Source organism: Plodia interpunctella, chromosome 7 (assembly GCF_027563975.2).
Source record: "Plodia interpunctella isolate USDA-ARS_2022_Savannah chromosome 7, ilPloInte3.2, whole genome shotgun sequence".
Classification (NCBI taxonomy): Eukaryota; Metazoa; Arthropoda; class Insecta; order Lepidoptera; family Pyralidae; genus Plodia; species Plodia interpunctella.
Genome location: NC_071300.1, coordinates 4,652,492 through 4,678,433, shown reverse-complemented (window position 1 = coordinate 4,678,433; position 25,942 = coordinate 4,652,492). Strand labels below are relative to the sequence as shown.

At 36.1% G+C, this 25,942-nt stretch overlaps 1 protein-coding gene across 1 annotated transcript in view; it reads left to right on the top strand.

Annotated features, from left to right (window-relative positions):
• hh (hedgehog) overlaps positions 1-22,307 on the top strand; it is a 38,130-nt gene extending 15,823 nt beyond the window's left edge. The window contains exons 2-4 of the mRNA XM_053747828.2: positions 12,927-13,188; positions 19,813-19,958; positions 20,173-22,307. Coding sequence (XP_053603803.1) covers positions 12,927-13,188; positions 19,813-19,958; positions 20,173-20,640 — 876 coding nt within the window. The 3' untranslated portion in view covers positions 20,641-22,307. The remainder of the gene's footprint in view (positions 1-12,926; positions 13,189-19,812; positions 19,959-20,172) is intronic.
• The last annotated feature ends 3,635 nt before the right edge of the window (positions 22,308-25,942 follow it).

Sequence of the window (25,942 nt, the reverse complement as noted above, 5' to 3'; positions counted from 1 at the left end):
CAAGCGCTTGACATTTACAAGCCATTTGTTGTGATATTAAGTTTTTCACACATGCAGTATCATTACAATTTATTATCTAAAGCTTAATTAGCAATGTTGTAAAGGCTTACCTAACTTGAAAATAAATTCAAGAAATATACATGTTTATATCTACGTGTAGAATAGAAATACGTGTTAATAATTAGTAAAAATTCGAATTTTTCTTGATGTCTTCTAGCTAAATGCTTTAAAAAATTTCGTAGGAGTTGATCATGCTCATACAGGGTGATTTATACAATTTTATAATTATTTTGTGGGTTTAAATAAAGTTTTGTTTTTAATTGAAATCATGTGAAAGGCGTGGTCGAATTATTTTAAATCGCAGCATTATCTCGGTCGGTTTGTAAGCTCAATGTTTGGTGGCAATAAATTATCGTGTCGGAACACAAAAGATGGCATTGTGAAGTCGACACGGCGACGTCCGATAAGGATCGCACGACGGGACTCGCTCGGCGGGCGCGCGCTCCTGCGCAATTCTCCTAATCCTTCAAATTATACTCCTTTACACGACAAACAACATTAATAAAACCTATCTGACAAGTCGAGCCATGCGGCAGCCGAACACGAAATATTGAAAATTATTGTTACAAAATTTAAATAAAGAAAAAAATATTTGAGCTGCGGAGACATTGTGAAAGGACTGCAAAGGCTGTGCACGCGCAGCGCGGCCGCGTCCGAGGTTGCGCCGGGAGTCACACGACAGATCGGTCAACATGCTCGTATGTGTATCTTCGGTCCTCGTTTATGTCCAATTAATTTAAATAATAGCAGTTTCGCGACCTACCTGCGCGATGCTTCGACCCTTCTCTTATTCAAGCGGATTCTAAAGTACTATTCTTGAACCCTCGATACCCACTTCGAGGTCGCTTTTCTTTTACAACTCTCTCATAATGGCATCTTGTATTTATTGGACTTTCAATTCTCACAATAAATTATTGCAGGCGTCTCAAGAATTCTTGACACTCGATGACACGATCTCGTCCATAAAAGCTGTGATCATAAAATCAATCTTACTAGCAAAGTATCCGCTAGTATAGTCTATTTAAGCCGTAGTTATCTTAGTCGACGGTCGTCCGTCGACTAGGCAACATTTAATTTATTTTTCTAAAAGAATCATATGAGGCTCTTCTTATTCATATATTCGTTTCATTATGACCCTAAATAGGAATAAAGCGCTCTAGACTTTCAAATTAGCATGTCTTAAAAGTGAATTGATAGTTTAGAGGCCGCTCATTGTGTTCGCTAAGGGGGACATTTGTCTACGTTATTATTTGGGGCCGGTTTTTTCATGTACCTGCCTATATGGCGCCTAACTATTCATATTCAAATTGGAATTTCTTGTTGAGTAATTTTTAATATTTATTTACAGTTGTGTAATCCGATGGATGATAAATTTGAATGGGGCGCTGTAAGTGAGATAAATTGATAGCAATTTACAGGGATAATAGACATAGGGATTTTACAGTTTTTGTCGATTGAAAAAGTCTAGGTATTGTAGCTGTTATAAAATAGTGAATCTTACATAGGAATGATCAAGCTTTACATGTGAGAACTACTGAAAAATCCCCAAATAAAAGGCAATTTGACGCATCTACCTTACGCCATTTTGTATAACTTTCACGATGAGCTGGGAAATAAGTGTGTAATAATGAAACAAATATAGTTACCTATGTTTTGTCCACATTATAATATAAATAATATATTAAGTAGATACGTTTATTTATTTATTTATTTACTCCACAACAAAATGGCCTTAAGTATAAATGTGTAGTAGTACTTATTATATCTAGAAAATATACCTGTGGACAATAATCGTTGTGGAGATCTGGTGCCTACACTAGGTGTCAAAAGAACCTGTATTGCAGGTCACCAGGTCCCCCGCCCGGTATGACACAATAAACGGTAACTAAGTGAGTAACTTAAGGTAATATTATTACAATTCTGCAAATTAAGAGTTTAAGATATTAAACGATATATACGATTACTTCCGTACTTAGCCCTACGATTAGGGTAATCTTGGGATCAGTGAATAATTACTACTAAGTACGGGAGCCAAAATCATGCAGTAAATCAACAAAATAGTCCAAAGTTCAAATCTTAATACATTTAAATAGTTCAAAGTTCTAAACCACTTAAGCCTAACAACTTTAATTTAAAGTAGTAAAGTATTTAAACTAGATTAGGTGATCCCACAAAAACAACTCAGAGTATGATGAAATACATTTATGTTAGAAACAAAGTTATATGAGCAATAGCAATAACAGTAACCATGATGACAGACACTAGAATAAGAAAATATTGTGCAATTAGACGATAGGGTGTAGTAGTTCTTCTGTCTGATCATAATTGCGTTGCATCAGCCAACTGGATACAGTCCCTTTACATGAGAATTTGTTAAGACTTACTATTGAGAGCCTAGTATTAAGGTTTCTATACAAGAACGGACCTAAAAATCCAAAGAATCTATGAGCGAAGATTGTGTTATATTTTGGAATAGGAAGACTCAGCCTACGTCTTTGCAGGATAGCAGGCGTGTACGTTATTACTGAATGAAACCGTAAAATAGTATATAGAATAAAAAGCTGCCTAACAGTGAGAACTTGCCACAATTTGTAAATTTCAGAGGTCGGATAGCGATATGGTTTGAAGGCACCAACTTTAAGAATAGCCCTTTGAGCCCTTTCGAGAGAAATGAGATGATTGGCCGTTGTACCTCCCCAGGCTGTGATACAATAAGTGACGACTGATTGACAAAGGGCCAGATATGTCATTTTTAGAATTTTAAAATCTGCCACGGAACGTAATTGTTTAAAAACATAAATCAATTTACGAACTCGAGATGACAAAATAGAAATATGTTGTTCAAAAGTCAATTTACAGTCTACTGTGACGCCTAAATACTTAATATATATATATATAGATTTTGATAAAGTATAAAATTATAATAGAGGCAATATTTTATAATTTCTATTGGAAAAGCAGTGTCCATCCTGGTATTGGTCCCACCGCAGTTTCGCCAGCACAGCCAGCTTTCATTAGCGCTCGTCCTCCCACTGACACCGCTCATTTTGTTTTATTTATGGCAGTCGAGCCGAGGTGAGACCCCAATTTTGCATGCGCCTGTGGCATAATAATTATACCCTAGCTACGACTGAAAAAGGACGCCATTTTATATTGAATCGGAACTTCTTAGACTGGCGACCTAAAAATTGAAAGCGATCATTGGTAACAGGTTATTTTTAGTTAAAAGGCTTCTACCTTACGGAATGCTTTTGTCTCGATTACCCTGAAAAAATATAATGTTAACAGACATTTTATTGATACGGTGCTATAGTTTTGAGGACTACGAATTATGAAACAAAAAAATATATATTTAAAACAAATTATATGTGCATAGTGCGTAAATTAATTTTACAGACATAAAGTTGAAAACTTTTTAAATCATCCGATTACATGCACTGTAATCATAAGTAAATTTATGTATGCAATTTTTTACGGCCTGCATAATGTCGGAGCCTTTCAGATAATCGTTAATCGAGATCGTAGATGTGCATATTAAAATGTTCTATTTATCGTAATAGCAACAGCAGCGACAACTCTTTTCGCTCTTTTATTTATTTTATCGCTCTTTTATATATTAGGTTGCGCAAAAATCTTTAAAAGTAAAATATATAAATCAAAAACTAGAAATCAGAAACTAGACATACATGCGCTTTTAAAGCATACCATCATCAGTGTGTCAATAGAAGTAATTTATTATTAGATTAGGCTGGATTTATTGTGACCGATACGACACGGAACAAGACAAGGAGGTCGATCAAGGGACTCGGTGGCAAAAAGCTCTCTCATGTCCGCGATGCTCAGATAACCTTAAACTGGGCATTTGTTATCCTTATCTGTGGCCGAGCGTGGCTAATGTGGCTGCAGGCAGATACCCCCGATCGTAAAATAAAGACACTACGGAATTAAAATTTGACACACTATCCATAAAGGGTATTTTTTATTCACCAGCAATATTTTCCGGAGCAAATTAGGATAACGAAATATATATTTCCCATGTATCGATATCATGACATGCTGGTATTTAAAAACATATCCTGCATAATTCGAAACGCATTGCAAGTATTGAATATCATAATAACGTATAATAAATAGTTACGTAATCAGCGGATATTCATCGTTACAAGTCCTATCATTATGAGTTTTATTTAAATGATCTTATCTGAAGATAACGGAACCTGGCAAGATCTTAAAGAATTCCGAAACCGTTTCTCCTAATTTTTACTACAAATAAAACATAAAACATATAAATAAACACGTGAAATACTTTTGCAGTATATTTATTTTGCGAGGATACTCCGATCGATTTATGTCGCCCTGGCACCCACGACAAATTGATAATTAATTTTCGACCGTCGCCTTTGATCGCACCGAGTTATTTGCAAGCTCGTCGCATCAATGTATTGTGACTCCCACTAAAAAAATCAACATAGAGTAAAACTGATTTTAATGTAAGATCAATAAATTTATTTAATTGATGCCCTCGATATCGTAATATCTAATAATATAGAAACTATCATTTCTTATTATAGTAGACTGTAGTTTCAACTCCATCTGGAGACAAGTGAGTCAGGATCAATTTATTTATTATGCCTATATTTCTCACTTTAGTTTTATATATCAGACTGCTAAGTAATTTAGTATTTCAAGTTGATTTCCAGTAAGCAAAATCCATTATGGATCCGACTATTTACTTCCAAGTGGTCTCCAAAACAATATGTGTAACTTATACTTGACCGAGCGCATTGTTCCTAGATAAGCAGAAAGCCAGAAATAAATAGGCCTCTCCCACCTCATAGACAGGCTTTGTTTTTGTTATGAGAACTTTTTCTATTTCTTTCAATCATGTTAATTTAGTGTAATCCTTTTACATTATTACATTACTAACTGTACTTAATGCACTATTATAATAACATAACTAAAATTTATATTCTTTGTTTAAATATAAAATTAAAGTTTATTTTGGGTAAGTTGACATCAATTTACTCACAATAATTCGCTCCTATGAACTTCCCGAAAGTTCCATGCATGATAACTTTCCGTGCAGTTGACTGTATGTTCCAAACATGTGTCAACCAAATATACTTAAAAATCTTTTTTTGAATGTTGCAAAATTCCTTTTGTCAAATGAATCGAAAACTCTTCTTTATCTTGTTGCCCTTGTCAATTGTCATTTTGATAGAACAACTCATTTCAACTGTAAGTCAATATTTTGTAGATCCCTCACGGAGATAGACTCACTCAATTTTTTCTTCTCAATTATTCCAACGGAATAAAGATCAAAGTCCTACAATTTTTTCCGCAGCAAACACTACACCTTCATCATCGAGTAATTTTGTCAAATTACTGAAGATATCAGTTTTGATTTGGGCATCGAAAACAATCTGAAATCGTGGAACCTTTTGTGTAACATGACACCAACCGCGGACCTGACACTGTGACCGTCAAAGCGTTCCGGAACTTTGCCATCCAAAATGTACGTTGTTTATAAATTGATGTTTTAACATTTTAAAGTCAAATCTCTGAAGCAAAAAGAAAAAAACAGGTGAGTGGCTTATCAAAAGCTTACGATACAGTAGTCGTTTCACACTGATTTATCAAAAACGAAAGGACATGTGTCATAAAAATATGCGTGTCAAACGATACGTCGCGTCGCCCACAATGCGCTCGCGATGGTAAGCGCCGCACTAATCCTTTAAAACAATGCTAATGGATCTACGAAAAGTCGCCGCCTCGAAAGTCCTGTCAACGTATTACCGATCCATCGCCTTAACGCTTCGCTCGCCACCAATAAAGTTGACACTAAATTAGAGCCTTCTCATTCCTTTTCTAAACGAAATCACAAAATTGTAAATGAATATTTTATTATACGTGTTCAGTGGACGCATTTTAGTGTGAGCGATGAACACGGGTTCACGTCAAAACATCTTTATCGGGTTATTTGTCTTATAAAATATTATCAAGAGCCTCTTCGGGACCGTCAGCAAAAGAGGACGTATAGTGTGATACGTGTGCGACTGTTGACTTTACTCCCACGTGATGCGATCACTTCTCGTCGGGACGGGGATAAACAATGAAAGCGACGATTACATGTCAATGGCGTAACAAAGATAGTTTATCTTTCTTTGAAGATGGGATCTTGATGAGAATAGTATGTTAGGTGTGAAGAGTAGTGGCAGACCCTACCGGCCGCCTCCGGGGCAGCCAGCCGTGCCAAACTTGGCGTGACAGCTGCTTTTATAAATTCCCGATAAACTGATTAATCAATAATTCATTTTCATGACAAGTCTTTGTTGTGTTATGAATTATATATGAATTATCATTTATTAAATTAGATTTTAAATGTCCTTTCTTAGGGACATTTAAATTCTTTGATAATAATTCCTTCGGGTCGGTCTAAACTTTTTTCTTCAATTTCAGTGTAAAACTTGTAAACTGAAAGTTCAGTTAATTCATTCAGCTAAACTCAAATGTTAAATTTTTTTCTTAAAAAACCGTTAACATAGTTTTCTCTTAGTAAAAGCGCAGTGTAGTAAAAGCCGATCAAGCTCAGCGATATAATATCAGAGATAGCTCTAGTTAGTTATCATAAGTAGCTTAGACGCATAACTGTGCATGGGGACAGGTCTCTGCTAATGTGAAGGTGATAGAAAAGAGAAATCATGTAGATATATTGCTCTGGCAATGAAATACCTAATACCTGAAATACCTTATATTAGATTGATGTGTTAATTAATATGCTAATTATAGGACAAACTACTTTGCCAAATAATTCATTAATTCTAATAGATTAATTACCAGTATCGTAAAAATATAGGTAACCTGCCGCCTACCATCACACTGGAAGCACAATTAATAGCTTTGTATTTTAAAAGCAAGCTATGTAATAAATTGAACGTGTTAAAAATGTGTTTGACGAATTGACATGCAACTGTAGTCGCAAAGTTACAGATGCAAGGCAAGATTACAGTTGCAACAGTTCATACTGTTATGTCAATCCAAATGAGAAAATGCCCACGTGAAAACGGGCGCAAAACCAGCCCGAGGTGGGAAGGGGTGGGTCAAGTTAATCACGTACTTGTCGCGTTTTCATCGCCTGCGCCCGCGCCGCTAAAAGTGACGTAATTACTGATGCAAATCGATCAGCAGCAGTTATCGGCGCGCACGTCGCCGGTTGACGCAGTAAATTAGCACGATACGCCAGTTAATGTTTATAGCCTGCGCGAAAAGCGATTTAGCGAAAAGGATAATTGCAAGTAAATGCAAGCTTGTAAACTGTACTTTGATTTTATATTGACTTTTCCTTGGATTTTCCTTACTTGCAAAATAATCAATATTTTTTTAAAAATTAAATTTTGAAAAATTAAAATATGTGATTTAGCACTATCTAAATTGGGACTGCAATTTTTCTCCGCCTCCTAGAGAGTGTATCGGCATTAAGCAAAGACTGAAATGATTTTGATCGATGTCGGAAGCATGGATACCATCGTTCACTGCGATGACTTGCAACTCGCGAGCATGCTCTCATTGACTCCGCTATTGACCCCGGGCCCGACGTTAGCCTTCACAATAATATAAATAATGGAGTTACATCCGTCCCATGAGTATTAGCCGCCTTACACGTAATTCTCTAAATGAAAATACTAAACGGATCGGCCCCTTGGGTGCAAGACTTGGGACGATTGATCTGTGAATGAGACGAATTCCAAGTTTGCAGCTGTTAATAGCATCATTTTTGAATGATATTCCACAAATACTTTACTGTTAATAGTTCAATTTTACTATTTTTAGTCATGTACTTAATTAGGGTCTTCAAAACGTTTTACTCCAATATTCGTTTAAATATTTATATTCCCTCTCTCTATATGTCCGACATAAGTAAACCCCATTATAGACACTGGCTTGGCTCCAGTTGAGTGAATGAAGTGTAACGTTTCATTAACAGAGGTCTGCGGCCCGGGCAAACACCGCGGATCGGTGTCTTGTTTCAAAAGTTTTTTTGACCGAGTGAAAGGCGCCCGCGTCTCCTTAAAAGCCTTGTAGACCGAGTTCGTTAGCAGACCTACACAAGGAATATCTGCTGAATGTTAACTTACGAAATATGTTGACTTTTATCTAAAAAAAGACCTCTTAAACCATTGTATTTACATTGTAAAATTAATATATCTTATGTAAAACTTTTAAATATTTCTCAAGAATAAACCATGAATCATATTAATTTGCTAGTATCTGGTCAGAAACAAGGAAAAATAATGGAAACCATACGAGAAACGTCAAAACAATGAGTTTCAGCAATAACAATAACATACGATCGTTTTGTTATACTATATTTATAGCCGGTGAGCGAGTGTTGCGAGAGAAGCGACCGCAAACTCCTATATTTCAAGCTACGGAGGTTGTAATGAATGCGGTGGCCGCGGCAAACTGTCGACGACGGCATTAAGACAACAAAGGGTGATATTTTTCGTAGACAAACATTACATGCCTTTGAACATACACACGCAGGTGATGTACCTTCACGATGCATATTTATTATGTGTTCGACAACCAGCACAACACTAGGGTTTATAGAAGACAAATATTTGAATGCTATTTTACCTTCTGACACCGATTTACTAATACTATAGAGATACCGGTGGCTTTTTATAAACCCATTAAAATATGGATGTTTAAAATTATGGAAAGCAAAGATTTGACGTTAAGTAAGTGGAAAACATTTACGTGTAAATCACGTTTTTCTGAAAAATCTGGTCATATTACAATGATCTGGTGTGTATCGTCAATTAAGAACGATATGCTAATAACTTCACAATCATCGACCTTAATCGTGACATTAAAAAGATCATCCAAGATGGCCGACTTGTTTCGGAGATGATTCACAAGTTGTGGTTTCTCTATTCCGTGAATGAGATACGGGTTATGAGCCCTGGTCGTGTCCCTCCCAATCCTAACAATCCTCCAATACGAAAAACTTTTCTGTGGCAATAAATACAAGGTGTTACGCTCCGACACGGGTTATTATCCCGTCTAAATTATACTTCGCACGGCCCAAAATATGGGTTTGCTCTGAGTCAACCATACTTTAGGAAACAAGATTTTTAGTTCGAGGTGACTACTTAGTCACCTAACGAAAATTATTCCACTTACTACTTAGTAAGTGGATTAATTTTCGTTAGATATCATATAATTTAAACACATCATTCGAAAATAATTCTGCATTCTATTACTTTACTTGATAAAACTGAAATGCTGGTCTGTAAACCCAGTAATTAAAAATAATATGCGAATAAAAGTAAGTAAATATTTTGAAAATATAAAATAATAATGAGTTATAAGATATTTGAAAACGATAGTGGCAAAATGGTGTTATTGCTCTTTGTCATAATTTTAACAAGACCCATTTAAAATAAATATTCTTTACAGTTATTTGTTGTGCCGTGTAATTTACTACCCAAAATATGATTTCTTTTTTGAGTAATTATTGTTTTGACATGTTTGCAAGCATGAAAAATATGCCGCATCATATAGGGTCTGAGAGAGCTCGCGTGAACAAAATGAACGGTCGGCATCACAAAAAACTGCCCTTAAACTATTTGTTGTGGTTTCCACAAGAAGACAAAAAATGGAACACCAAAAACGAGTCAGCATTGGTCGGTGCTTTTCGACTCCAGTGGCCTTGTACAAAAAACGATGTGTTAAGGAATGTAAAGAGCCATTTAATTATCCTAATATATTGTTATGGTCGCAGAGGGAGGCGGTTATAAATTAAAGGCGAGAGCGAGGCCGGACAAGGTGGCGAATGGTGTGTCGGTAAATAGGTGACTCTGATACCTTCGGGGTCCACGGACTCGAATCTATAAACGATTATGATTTTACGGAGCGGAATAAACAATCAGACGATATGATATGAAGCGAATGCGAAGAGGCAATACGTTCGATTACAATATAAAATAATAATGGTATAGAAGAATAATCTCTATTTCATGTAGATATCTGTTATATATACGGGTGTGATATCTATTTTAACACGGGCCGAAAAAAATATGGAACATACATAGTATTTGCGTGTGTAATGTATTTAACTGAAATAATATTAAGTTTTTCGAATTAATTAAAACTAACATTGAAGGATGTTTAATGTGTCAAATTTCTGTTGTGCTTTTGTCTAACTAAAGTTTTAAAGTTGTAGAGTCATTAAGATCATTAGATGTTTCCTCTGCTCTCTCCATAGTGTCGTCACAGCGCCAGAGCGCATTCTCACGTTACTGCGGACGCTCTGTTTCAGTGCGATGATCCTTTCGTGTTTTTATTCCATTTTTACCTCAATTTCATTGGACGGCCTTCATTATGCAGCCGCAAGTGCTCCGGTCGTCACCAGGTAGCTCTGCCTGCGATTCGCTTCATAACTTGACCTTAGGTATTCGATCCGCTTGTTAATTTTTTGTTAATCAATACGAGCTTTTGATGGGGTGTAATTTGATAATATGCGAAAACGAATTTACCTAAATCGAGTCGTGATAAAAACTGGTTTTAGTACTTGTTGCTCATTGGGCATACGGTTGCATACTGAGTCGAAGATAAATTGTAATATTAGGGTATGTAGGTATCAGGGCGAGGTGTCGGGGGCAGGGCGTCCCGCTGCGCCCGAGCATTGTGATCGACAGCTTGTTTACTAAAAATATGCATAATGAATTTATAATAGCCATCGGTCCGTCGCGTCGACTGTGGGACTCGATCGAGACGAGCGATCTAGTCGCGAGGCGCGGGCGCAGGCGTGACTTCATATTGTCAATCATCAATAGATATATAAAAACCTGCAGACCTTGCATGAGTGTCAATTATGACATGAATTTCTTTATATTCAAAATAATAATATTTTTAAACTCATAGTGGCTTTGCTGTAAATCTGCAGTTTATTTAAATAACTAATAATTTAGGTATCAAAATAATGAAAACCGCCACTGAATAAATTTTTCAGGCATGATATTGACGACCTCGGTGGCTTAGTGGTAAAGTGCTTGCCTCTGAACCGAAAGGTCCCGGGTTCGATCCCCGGTCGGGTCATGATGGAAAATGATCCTTTTCTGATTGGCCCGGGACTTGTATGTTTATCTATATATGTATTTGTTATAAAATATAGTATCATTGAGTTAGTATCCCATAACACCAGTCTTGAACTTACTTTGGGGCTAGCTCAATCTGTGTGATTTGTCGTAATATATTTATTTATTATATTATTGAAAATTTAACGTAATTGCTTACACAAATTGTTATGAAAGAAGAATCCCGGTGTTATGATGGGTGCGAGGTGCCTAATTGCGCCACCGATGTGTTCCCACGTTTAAGTGCACGAAGTGTTTGAGCTTGCATTTAGCATTCGATTGTTTTAGTGCGCACCGAGACGTCTGCGGGAAGCAAACATTCAGCTTCCTGACTACCGCCGCTTCCACTCACACTCTCATTCTACTTCAAATTTTAACCATTCACTCACAAAACATTTAAGACGTAAAAATAGTATTTTTATACATAAAGTGATTTAGTTTCTACCTATTAATGATGATGAAAGATGTCATCAATCATCTAGAAAATAAACTCGGACACAATAAGTGCAAAACTAACAATACAGACAGGAAAATTCAGTTTAGTAACAGGACACCATGAAAAATTGGGAATTGCAGATGAACACAAACAAACATGTCGAATTTCTCGCAACTCTTTATTAGGTGGTTGGAATGTTCGTAGAAATAATTATGTACGGTGCTCCAAAGTATCTGTCCCGTTGAATGCGGCCATCGCAGCGCCCGCTGCTTCAATTCGTTACGTCAATCTCAAGTTTTTTCCACTAAGAAATCTGCATAGAGTGAGTTGACATTGCGCGACAAAGCCGCCACGCGGCGCGCCCGCCATTGTCCACGATTCTTTATAAATATTTTGACATTTCCTTTAGATACTCCGCGAAGTTTCACAGACAAAATTGTGTCGATCCCTGCGTGCGGCGCGTTTTAATTTGATTTATTCTTTCACGACAAAATGTCCGACATCCTGTGTTGGCCCTGGGTCGTGGGGCGGCGCGTTTGTCAATTTGTTAGCACGTCTATTGGTATTTTCTTTAGTAGGTGCAAACAAAGACTGGCGTGTGTTTGAAGCGTCGACATTGTTCCTTTGATCAGCAGCCAAAGCGCAAATAGTTAATGCTATTTTTAGTTTTACAATCAATATTTTTAGAACTGTAGAATTTATGTTATCTTGAAGTTATCCTAGTAAATACCGTAGTGAAATAGGTACATGGGTAATAAAATAACCAATCTTTAAGATCAAGCATCTAATTTCATCGACACGTGCAACTGGAGAAAGCCAGTCCCCAGCAGTCGACTTCTTGTCAGATACAAGAAATGAATGATGATAAATTATTATTAGAATGACATTCACTAATATCCAATGCTGATTATCACTGGAATCCCAACAATACATATCTTCTTATTCACAAAAAAGTTTAAGTATACTTTAAGCTAAAGTATATTTTTTCTCGTTCTGTAAATGTTAAATAGTGCAAAGTGCGATAGCGACAAAACATACTTTAAGGATAATGTTTTCTGTATCGCCTTAGATCTCTGGAAGCATTCCAGATGATAATCAGCATCGGTTTTAGAGAATTTAATAGTCTTGCACCAGTGAACTTTGACGTTGACTTTAACCGGCGCGCCGCTGACGTTCAGACAAAATGGCGTTAGTTAACGTCAAAGTTGTGTGTCTGACAAGAATAAGAGCTAATTATTACAACTATATCATGAAAAACCTATGCCAATTATCAACTATAATATTTCCAGAGATGCAAGGAGATGCTGAACACGCTGGCGATCAGCGTGATGAACCAGTGGCCGGGCGTGCGGCTGCGCGTGGTGGAGGGCTGGAGCGAGTCGGACGTGCACGGCGCGGAGTCGCTGCACTACGAGGGCCGCGCCGTCGACGTCACCACCAGCGACCGCGACAAGAGCAAGCTGGGCGTGCTGGCGTGGCTCGCGCGCAAGGCCGGCTTCGACTGGGTCTACAACCGCGGCCGGTCCTACGTCCACTGTTCTGTTAAAACAGGTCGGTGTTTTATCTTTCTATGTCAAACTTAGGTATTTACCTTTGGATGATAACGTTTCTTCAGTCGTGCGTGCCCATACTACATGATGTTTAGTTTGTAATCTAAAGGTTCGTCAAATTCTACTAAAGAAACTAAAGACTAAAGTACTATAGTTTGCATAGTGAAGAGTAGATTGCGTTGCCTCTCCCAATTTTTGATTTATTTAATTCAAACATTCTTAGCGATAATTTTGAATGTAGAATCAGCACATTGTTATCATAATATATACTATACAAGCCGATATAACATTACTACGCCCAAACTATACTTAATTTTATCAATACCTAAATCGTACTGCGATATCGCCTAAAACATTTGACTCAACAACAATTCTTATAATTTGATTACATTAATTTGAACACACGCAAACTGATTGCTCTAATAAATGTTAAATAAGAAAACGTAACATTGCTCTAACGGGTGTAATTGCTAAAATTGTAACAGTTATACAAGGATAGTGATCGTCGTATATTAAAATGAGCGACTGAATAGGAGCGTTGATGTCTTTTGTATCGCGCAGCATTGCCTTAGCTTAATTTGACTCTCCAACATTAGGTCCCTATAAAATACCCGATAACTCTATTTTTTAATATATATATATATATATTTTGTAATATCTTTATTGTACAAAGAATACATGTTAAAAGTACATACATAACAAGAAGGTAAATACAATGGCGGACTTATCCTGTGAAGGCATTTCTCTTTTTTTAGTAAATATGATGAATTTAATTGAAATATATTTTCATGAAAATGAAAGTGGAAAAGTGTGTCACCGTGGCGTCGCCCACATAACTGTAGATTAACCTTCGTGACGAGATAAACTTAATATATAGTTGAATTCTCATAAGAAGAATGCATCCCGGCGGTTCCCGCGCGGGCGCGGTGTCGATCAAACGGACGAACGAGGCTCTTGTTAACAACCCTCTCGCTCACACACACCAACAAAACTATCTCCATCCCGTGCACACGGCACCGCGGCCAATCCCCCACTTCTATAATTACGCCGGTGATTCAATGGCTACTTATATATGTGTAGTTGTGTACACTCCATGACGATGAGGAGCGAGCATCTATATGTATGTGTGTGTTTTAGATATAATGGAGGCATTCCGCCGCTCGCATAGTTCCAATTAATTTTGCAGATGAGCCTCGAAGGCTGGGTTTTATGAAAGCGAAACTTAGCCGCCGACATAATTGATTATAATGATCTGGCTCCGTGCGATAAAGGCTTTGGCATCAAATATAGTGGTCGGTTGTGCGCAGGCGCTGAAGGTTTCGGTTTGATGGTTTCGCACGTGTTGTTGAAAAGTTGAGTTACAATTTTTCAAAAATTCTCTAGGAAAACTCATGAAGCTTGTTTAGTTTTGAATTTATCTATTGATTCACTTACTTCAAAAATATGTACGTTTTAATCGCGACTTGATGATCGGTCGAGGCTGTCCACCTGTTTGCTTTCCCTTAGTTAAACAAATCGAAAAAAAAATCATTTTTTACTACACCATAGGTATGTGTTAATTATATTGAATTAAAATTTTACCGCGACTTCGCCCGCGTGTATTTTCATCTGCCAGTATACTAATTTGAGGGTTGGTTTTGAAACAAAGTAGTCTATGTTTAAATGGAGGTCTTTAACTACATGCATACCAAATTCATCCAAATGGGTTCAGTGGTTTAGAGCGGAACAGATAGACAGACTTTTGTATTTACAATATTAGTATGCATTTTCATGACATTCTTAACACTTTCAAATGCAATGAATTTGTCAGTTGACTTAAAAATAAATAACACATTAATGATGTAAAGTTTTTTATTCAAATTCGAGAGGAATACGAGTACTATACAATAATTATCATATGGACATACTATAAATTGAACTTTTCATACAAAGTGCAACATCTGTACTTTCCTTATTTCAAGTCATAGCGGCATCCGACTATGACGGGTTCTGAACAATTAATCGAACCTCGTCCCATTGGCCGAATACTTTTATGCGCTATTTTTATAGGCGTCAATATAAGACCGGCCATTTACACTTCATTTTACAGAATAGTTATTTAATACCACACAGCAATTGATTGATAAATATATCTTATTTTTGAATATATTATTAGTAATAGCACAACTGTACAATAATATAATATCAAGAAAAAAATAATTAATGTCAATTTATTTAAATTCACATATAGACACAATTACTCGAAGTAACTGATTCTATAATATATATAACTTCATTTAAAAAAAAAAAAAAAAACTCCGATACATCTTTTTTCCGTATGATGAATGGCAGTGTGTGATAACCTAATATGGACCTTATTATCTTTTGTATGGTTGCTAAAATACCTCATCAAAATATTGATCCGAGAGCCCGCGACCTGCCGAGGAAAAGAGTTCAACGCGTTTGATACACTCTATCGATTTCATATTGATCTCGTGTCTCGTTTCCAATGTTTAAACTGATTGTATAAAGTTATGTTATTGTGTGTATTTTTATAATATATTTTTGAATATTAGATAGAAGAATAGATATTCAGAACCAATTTTCCATTTGCTTAAGTTTGAAGTTGTGTTCAATATATATCCTTTTTTTTTCAGTATTAATCATACATACCTTATTTCAGTAAGTTACGTAGTATTATATAAATAATGGTACCGAAGCTAAAATGTAACACTGCGACGTAAATGTAATATAGTAATAAACTTTACATAAAAAAACATGCGTCTTAAAATAAATTACCTTTATATACAATGTAAAACTGCCGAATCATGTGTCAATCGTATCATTAATAGAGGATAATTTAGGGAAAACAAGAATTTCCTAAAATATTTGTACACAAGAGAGGCACGCATCAAATGGGCCGTGACCGGTGATGACCGAGCTGGGTCACGATCAAGAATACACGTCGCCGTTGGAACCGCGCATAGATGAATACATTACATCTTACCAACTTGTAAGACTACCAAAGAAACATAAATACTCAAAGATATACACAATAAAATGCCTTGATGCACTCAATTTGTGTTAACTACTACTTTGTGTTAAGGTTATATTATGACAGAGAAGGATTAGATTTAGACAAGCTACAAGAACCTGCTGGATATTGATGACAGATAGTTTGGTTGGTGTGGTTTGGGCGTGACCGCGTGCCCGGCTGATGACCGGCCATCGTCCGGCCAGGCTCTGACTGAAGGACGAGTAAACAATGTTTATTCACAAATGACCAATAAAATCACCAGTAAATTTTGCTAAGCGCCAAATACGAATTCTTAAGTGGCCGTGCCCACGGTTTTGCATATGATTTTCTGTTTTTTTTTTTTAACAAAAGGTAACATGTCGTAATATTGATAAAATATTGCTGTATTTAAAAAATCGTAATCGTATTGATACACATTAAAATGAGCAATACGGAGGACAAAATTTAGAAACAACGTTTCCATTGAATGGGCCAGATACTCATCGAGCGATTGTATCATGAAAATCACTCTCCTTTATCTTTACATTATAAGCATTGGGCGATAAATCGACATTGTAATATTATAGTGAACGCAGCATCCGGTGACTGGTTCGCCGAGACATTCCTCCGGGATAGGATATGGGATAGGAGCGCGAGTGAACGATGTCGCGGTCGAGCGCGCGCGGGGCATGCGCAGGCGCAGCGTGCGAAACCCGCCGACACCGGACACCACATCCCGGAAGACTGCGGCCGAGGGTTCCCACATATTCACATATACGTCACGCTGCCTGCCACTACTTAAATTGTATTATAGAGGGAGCAAACTTAAGAAGTTACATTGGTTAGAATCTTAGGGTTACCGTATGGCCGAATTTTACAGTCACTAAAGAACAAAATATACTTACCAAGTAAGACTGTGATCAGGGGTTTACGCATAAACTTGTCACACGGCTTTCCACCAAATTTATCAAACTAAAGAAGTTTTATATTATAGGATATTTTTTATTTATTACCATATTAGCATTTGGACAAATTTCATAAGCAGAAAAGTAAAATAAGCAAGAAAAGAAATTTATGACCGAGGGTTGCCAATACAGGCGCACTCCCTCCACTATATAGTTTAAGTAATCTGAAGAAGTTACAAAAAATGTAATTTTAATGTTACCAATTGCAGTAGAATGCAGAAGTGATTAAATATACCTGAAAGTTATGAAATTTCTACTTTATTTAGCACAACAAATCTCTTTGCTTAACACGAAATGTTTAAAGTGATTCAATGAAATACAGAATGAGGACATACTTGACAGCTTAAACTCAGCTGAGACTTTCGGAAAATAAAAGTTATTATTTTGCCAATATCTTTGTTTATTTGTGAGGCCTAAATAAATATTGGCGCACAATCTATCAACCGATTGTGAATGCCTTCTTATCTAGTGAAAATCCTTCTTATCTAGTTTTTAGAAGATTCAATTGAATCATCTAACTCTAATGGGATGTATATAAACTAGACTATACTACTACTAGATAAACTAGACAAATCACATCTATGAAATAATGGTTTGCTACTAATAATTGTAATGCTATCCAAAGGCTGCTATTTATTTGAGAGTTTAACAATTGTGAAATGTAAATCTATATGGACGTAATCGGTGAGCGTCGTCGACCGACGAGACATTGCGCGCGCGCATGAATCATAGCCGGCGTGGTTTGGCATTTGCATGAGCTGAGCATGGATCAGCTAATTGATATTCCATATCATATAAATCAGAGTTACAGCCGCCAGATCGGGATCGCGGCTAATGTGTGTCTTATTGCGGCTGCCAACCGAAATGTTTCGCAAGGGAGAAAAAATTGTGAGTTGTCGCGCGATGTGACGTATCATCCATTCACGAGATAAATTATGAATAGTGTCACGTGCTTACATTTGTCGGGATTGTAATGTATGATGCCTCGGCTGAGGCTGGCGCGGGCGGTCGGCGGAGCCCGGGGCCGCGCGCCGCCTCGCGCTCCCGGTGGTCCGGGCGGGGCGGGGTCTGCGCGGCCACTCGGCTGCGCCGGCGCTCCGCCCCCCTCCCGCAAGCCTCACTCCAGCGCACTCCAAGCAAGTCGGACCCCGCGTTGCTTATCGCCGCATCTTCAGCCTAACGTTACTTACGTCACTGTGAAATCGTACTTTGACCGGTTTTAAGGCTTTGGATTCGTAACCATTTAAAAGCTTCTGAAGTTTGGAGAGATGATTTTATATAACGATTCCAGCTATCTGTTATAGGAATAGGAATAATTTGATGTTGAGGAATGTGTAATTTACTATTTGTAATAGTTACTTATATGATCGATAAAAACTGTAATGAATTGAAACTGTAATTACATATGGTAAAAACCAATGTCCGCCATTTGTGTAATTTCAAAATTGTGCACTATTCGCAACATGATTTATAGATACTATGGATTCAATAAAAAAAAGCGTAAAGGTGGCCGACACCTATTCAATGAGTCGTGTGATGTGTTCAGCCAACAACAAACAACGTCGACAATAAGCGCTTGACTTTGAACGAAATCTAATTTGTGTGGTTATTGTGTAATGCGATCTGTCGGGGCCCATCTCATTGTGCGCAGTTTGTGAACGGGATCGACGGAATTTATCGCTCGGTTACACCACAAATCAAAATTTAACGAGCCCATGCAAACGGCTCGACGCCAGCCGCCTTGCGATGATACCTTTGCCTTGCTCATTTGCGCGTGTAATTACACCACCCACTGTAATTGTAAATAAAAGTATGAGGTTTTGCGGCAAACTGTGTACTTTCCATTCTCGCCACTTAATATTTAACGCTCTATTGTACTCGTGCATAGCTGCTAACGCAGCGGCAGTACACCTCAGTGGCTTATGATCAAAGCCTTCGACTCATCTTTTGGATACCATTTAGTTCACGTAAATAGACACTTTTTACATAGTCGCCGAAATAGAGATTATGGACAGGTACAGTTTAAGCTGGATAAGGATTTAAATAAATATTATTAGATAACAACAAACATGTTTAAAAAGTCAGGTTCGTTCCGTATTTCCGACGGTCGCTTTTTGCAGACAATGGTTTGAAAAGAAATACAAAACGGATTGAATTTGTTTATCGCCTTAAAAAGTTTATCTATGAGATTATAATTTGTGTTTCCTCGAACAGCTAGCTGTCTTTGTGTGCGGGAATCACAGACAGCAGACGGACAGACTAAGGACACAGCGGCGAGTGGTGGCGAGAGCCTACCTGTTTAAAATGATATAAAAGCTGAAGCCCGCTGGTACGCGATAACCCTCGGCTGGCGAGAGGCAACCGCCTGCGATTCTCTTTTGTTTCGTATCTTATCGGATTTTAATTACGAGCGTAGAGAAATCTCGTTATTCCTTAAAGGGATATGCCGAGCTAATTTACTATCGACCCTTGCACGATTTTATGTTCTTGACTTTATTTTATTGCTTTTGACTGGGCTTATGTAGGTACGGCACGCACGAATTATATTCTTTTGAAGTATTCTCTTTATGTTTAAGTTTTATGTTACGTCTATCTGTAACATCAATTTAGTTAATTAACTTATGAGGTATGAGAAATTCATACTTAATTGTGGTTGTGTTTCTAGAATCGTCTATCGGAGGGACCGGAGCCGGGTGCTTCCCGTCCGGGTCGCTGGTGTACACCCGGAACGGCACGCGAGACATCGCCACGCTCCGCAAGGGAGACTGGGTGCTGGCTGCCGACAGTGACGGCAAACTTATTTATTCTGAGGTAATTAACACTAATTTACTACTTTATTGACATATACATATCACTTATTTACATATATTTAACAGTTTAGGGTATTGCTCTAGTTTTAAGTTTTTCAGTAACTGGAAATATAAACTCATATGGTACTGTTCTATTTTTTACGTTTAAGTTTAATTTTGCTTAGTATATATTTATATGTATAGAAACTTGCTAAAGTATGCGATATATTTTTCAGGTGCTGACATTCATGGATCGAGATCCGAACGGAACGCGACATTTTCTACAAATAACTGCAGAAAATGGCGTGTCTATTACCACAACGCCCTCCCATTTGTTGCTGCTCGCTTCTGCTGACGGTTACAGAGAATTATTTGCAGCAGACGTACAGATCGGCGATGTCCTTTTGACGAGAGGACCAGGAGTCGTGATGAGGCCATCCAAGGTGGTCAAAACACGCATAATTTCTAAAAGAGGTGTATTCGCGCCGTTGACCAGCGCGGGGACCATAATAGTAGACGACGCCCTGGCGTCATGTTACGCTCTTGTGAAGAGCCATTCATTAGCGCACGCGGCGATGGCGCCGCTCCGGTGGATGGCGAGCTGGATCAGCTCCAAAGAACAGGCTCGAGGAGTGCATTGGTACGCCAACGCCCTCTATTCCATCGGAGATTTAGTTTTACCAACGTCATACAAGTTCCAGTAAATTACATTTACAGACTTCAAAAGTGATAGTGAACTATATTCAGCGCGCGGGACGTGCCCAATTACTTAGGACGCTTGTACATAGACCAGTGTTGTAAATACCATCGCGAGTGTGAGAACGCGGACTGGACGGCATCTACGTAGTGTAAACCTTCACGTGAATTTATTTATTAAGTAGTCTAAGACCATATTTGCAAATTTTGCATATTATTTAGTAACAGTATGAATATTTGTAAATTGTGTCGGTATTGTTATTCTGCACAATGCAGAAATACTTAATGTATGCGCTTATGTTTTTTTAAGTAACTGTATAAATAGTGTTACTGTAATATTTAAATGAAATGACTTGTCTGATAGCAAATCTGCAAAGTATACCTAAATCAAATTTCATCTGAATATAAAATTTCAATTGAAACTAAGAAAATGTCTCAATGTCCTGGTAAAATAGACATTCCAGAATTATTTTCTCTTCATTATACATTGAAATGATGATGAAATTGTGATCTTGGTACCTTACAAAGTGCCTTAAGATTTATTTATTGTTATTTATAAACTAGGAATATATTTATAAATTGACGGAAACATTTAGACATACTAATTAATAGTTCTAATTTATGTTACATATATTTGCATTTATTGTCTTTAATACTTTCAGTTACTTTCTTATACAATCTGTATTTATTATCTTTTTTCTTAAAACCATTTGGTTTCAGTAAGCATTTTAACAACTCTTGACTAACATTTCAATCGGATTTATCTACATTTATTTGTACGTCTAATCTTAACCTGCATGGGAGGTGTAATTAATTAACAAACGCATGATCATCTATCGATGCTGGTCGAATAATAAAACAGCTATTCTCAGATCGAACATAGATCCTGGACTGAAGTTAGGGTTCCTATAATTTTGAATTTAGTGGAATTGTGTAAGTAGGCAGTCGCAAATGCTAACTTCTATGAAAGTATGGGGCAATACTAATCAATCATAGATGTAAAAAAATACATCTACGAGTAGTTATAACTAATACCATACTTTAGCAATGTTTTAAAGATGTATTTTACAACGAGACACTCAAGTCCCCCGACTTGGCAAAGGGTGTAATATAGTATTAAATTTAGTAATGCTTACATTTGAAGAGTATTAAATAATTCCTACTAACAAGTTTTATATGAAGAACTTACCTATTGGATAGCTTTAACGGTATATATTGACAAAAAGAATATGCCATAATTATTGCCATATTAATATTAGTTTGTAAAGCCGAAACACAATGTTTATCCATCACTCGTTTAGGTAAACAAAAGCACAAGCTTTTATACATCTAATTAGGATTAATTCATAGTAGTATTTATTTGCAACTTGACATTATAAATATCAAATTTTGGCATAAAATGTACCTACGCATGAAAATTAAACAAGTCTATCAAAAACGTATTCGTGAATGTACTATCTCCTTTTCTACTTTTAAGTACAAGTACATATTTACTGTCTCATCTTCCCTTGAAATAAAACTATGTATTATTTACCCTTTATTACTTTTTTGATAGACAAATTTCTAATAATAAAATCCAACCTGTAAATTAAACACTAATATGTAATTATTGTGCTTTTATATTATTTATTTATTGATGTTATTTTTGTATGGATATAAAAATTGCCATCCCTTACTGAGATGTTTTTTATTCTTATTTCCTAAAATCAAACATAATAATATTCTGTGGGATTTTAAACATCGTCTACGTACATATTATAAATGCGGTATAATTACAACAAATTATAAAATATATGGTTATTTAATTGAAAAACTACATACCAAGCTTACTACAAGCTATATACAACTTAATTTAATTAGTGCTTTTACGAAAAAGCACTAACTCAGTGGCAACTTTCTCAATTTAATGTCGAAGTTTTGATAGGCAGTCGACGTGGAAAACTAAAACAGCTATAGAATATTTATACTATTAAATAGAAAAGATAAAATCTTTAGGCAAGTATATAACTAATATTTAACATTTTATAAGGTTGATTAACTAAGTAATATCAAAGTTAGTAAAAACTCAATAAATAACAACAAAAAAGAACGTAGTCGTATCTGGACTTTATTGAAGTGAAAATATTTTTTTAAATAACTGTAATCAATCATTTCAAAGACACGCAATTTAAAAGTTTCTGTTTTTATCAATGCAAATCACTTTCTACTAGTTACAGGAAGGTTAAATTGAAAAAATTATAATTAAAATAAAGTTAAATGCGTATTTCTTGTACATTAAAAGAATAAAGTTTGTCCGTTGGACACGCCCGTTGCTTTCAAAAGAGGGTGGCCAAGTTCAGCGGCGGCGGCATTATATAAGTAAATAAATACATCAAAAATCGTTACATACAGCATATATTATATACTTCCTTACCTATCCTTACTTATTATAAATAAAACAAAGTCCTCTGCCGCGTCTGTCTGTGTGTTCGCGATTAACTTTAAAACAACTGAGCGGATTTTCATGCTGTTTTCACCAATAGATAGTGTGATTCCCAAATGATGAATAGCTTTTGTCACTCGAATTCCCAGCAATATGTATCTAACTTAAAACACATTCCAGACCACATGTATACATCGAGTCAATGCTTACAATTAACATTGAAATATTGACAAAGATATTTGATACTTAGGTATAACAAGTATGTTCACACGATGAGATACTCTTGTAGAAAATCAATACTGAAATAATTTCCCATCACCAAGGCAAGCAATAAATTTGAAGCGAAGCCACTTTTATGAAAAGCTCTGAATTGTTGCGAAGCTATAATCTTGTCGCTTTAGCGCGATGACCGCATCTGGTTTATGCCTCCTCCGTTTCGCTACTATTGTTTCCTGCTATCAATTTTTATTTGTACTGCGAGACGTTGCTGCACATTTAATTTCCATTGCGAGCCGGTCATAAACATTTCCGGAACATACCTTTGACTGCGAGGAAATGGAAAATGGCCGATGGAAAACCGTTGCTGGAAGAAAACGACAGATCTAGCTCGGTAGCAGCGAGTGTCGACTGATTCAGTACCAGTTTAGTTTTGAGCAAGGGCGCACGCTTGCCTCTTCATTTTTATTGTTTGGTTTGGCATTAACAATAAATTAATTTATACACATAATATTTTAGACATTACGTTTGCAAACGTATATACCTATGCATACATTCATAAATGTGTGTCTCTGGAAGTAAAACATAACTTTATACTATTCCACATCTACGGCAAGTTTTCAATGTACCTAGTTAATTAGTTTGAAGAAATTGCTTATACAGAATAATTTAAATACTTTTTCAAAAAATCATATACATATAACTTAGGTAGTAAGTGTGTTTTGCATTCTCGTAGCTGCCCTTCAGAAAACTGCTTTAAAATGAGGTGAGTATTAATGTAATTGAATATTAGATAATATCTGTATAAATTATTAAAAATTTTGAAAAAAATGTGTTAGACGTTTTCGGAAACGTAAGTATTTTTTTGTTTTAAATAATTGTTGGGTAAGTTTTTATGATACCTAAATACTGACCTGTAACTGTACAAATAATCGACAGAAGTGCTTCTTATAATATAACTGTTAGAGAAACAGAAGCACTTATTATATATATATATATATATATATATATATATATATATATATATATATATATATATATATATATATATATATATATATATATACATTAGTTACGTCCTATGCAAAAGTGATTTGATAAAAACTCTGAAAATATGTGAACAATGCAAACTCTGAAAATACTTCAAGCTCGGATACTCTTCTGAAAACAAATTAGAGTAGATTGTAATGCTTCATGTGAGTATGACACCGCTGAACCATATTGAGATTTCATATTTATCAAACTCACTGAGATAGGCGTCGCTCGTAGCGAAATTAATTTGCAAATCGACCGAAATTAAATACTAGTACAAAGATAGCGAATGTTTCGATGTGTGAGTATGTCACTGAGTTATTCAATAACGCAAAATGTAATGAATGGATTTTAATGAAATTTTGGGACACGGTGAAGTTAATATATATAAAATCTGTTGTAGCAAACAGGACTTTTATCTCGAAATTCCAAAGGGAATAAGGCCCCGGGACGCGACTAGTTTATTAATATTAATGAAATTGTAGTGGTTTATTTGATCCATACTGTGGACGTGGTCTCAACCTGAACGGTTTGCATAAACATTTTAGTACAGTCAACTGCAAATTATGTTGGCCTGCGTGCATCTTTTCTTTCTTAGTGACAACCAGTTAGCAACAGATTTGAGACATTTTGAAATTAACTAAAACACAAGAACTAATATGTTGAACTGAAACATCTGGCACTATGTATTTTATTCCCACGGAGGATATGTCTAGAGATTTCCTCTGTGAGAATGAAAACATTTAGCTATTGAATTAAGACCGATTCTAGAAGCTAGACGTGTACGTATGCACATATTTAGTACGTAGTAACAGTATGAAAATGTGGTATGATGTGAGAAATACAGCGCAGTTAGCTAATCCAGAAATTAACCGCAACTCAGAATCTATAAGATTAATGATTATTATATATGAATAATGTATACTAAAAAAATATATTATATACTAAATAGTAACATAATAATGTCATTTTTGACATAAGCTTTTGTTGCTGTCTGAAAGATCTTAATGTATTCAATGTGTGACAAAAATCATGTCCGTGCAGTAAACCACTGAGGAGTTCCTACGTCTGGAGCCGATCCTGGGTGCACCATTAGGTCATGTTTGTCATAATAATACATTATCCTCCAAACTAAATGTGTGTATGAAATTTGAGCTCAATCGGCTGAAGATATCTGCTTCGAAATTAAGTTGCAGTAGTTACACTAAATAAAAGGTTGTAAAAATAAAAAAATGCTTATTTTAAGATTCAACTTTACCAAAGTTTGTCAATAAAATAAATACCTATAGAATAGCATAAAGCTCATCTAGACGATGGTTTTCAGTCAGATAATACCTACTTCTTTGTTTCTTATCAAGTTTTATTTGATTATAGTCATCTGACACGACTTTTACGAATGCCGCCATCTATGACATACGCATACATACACAAAAATGTGAACTAATTGACTGATGGATTTAATAAACTAATTCTCGATTTTCCTAAATCAAGCTTTCCATAATAAACTGAAATTGTGAAATTAATTTTAGAGTAGGCCCCGGTGGCCCCCTCTAAAATAAATCAATAATGTCGAATATATACGAGTATAATCAAGCATGATTGGACCCGTAAATTTTGACGCTGACTTTGATCGGCGACGT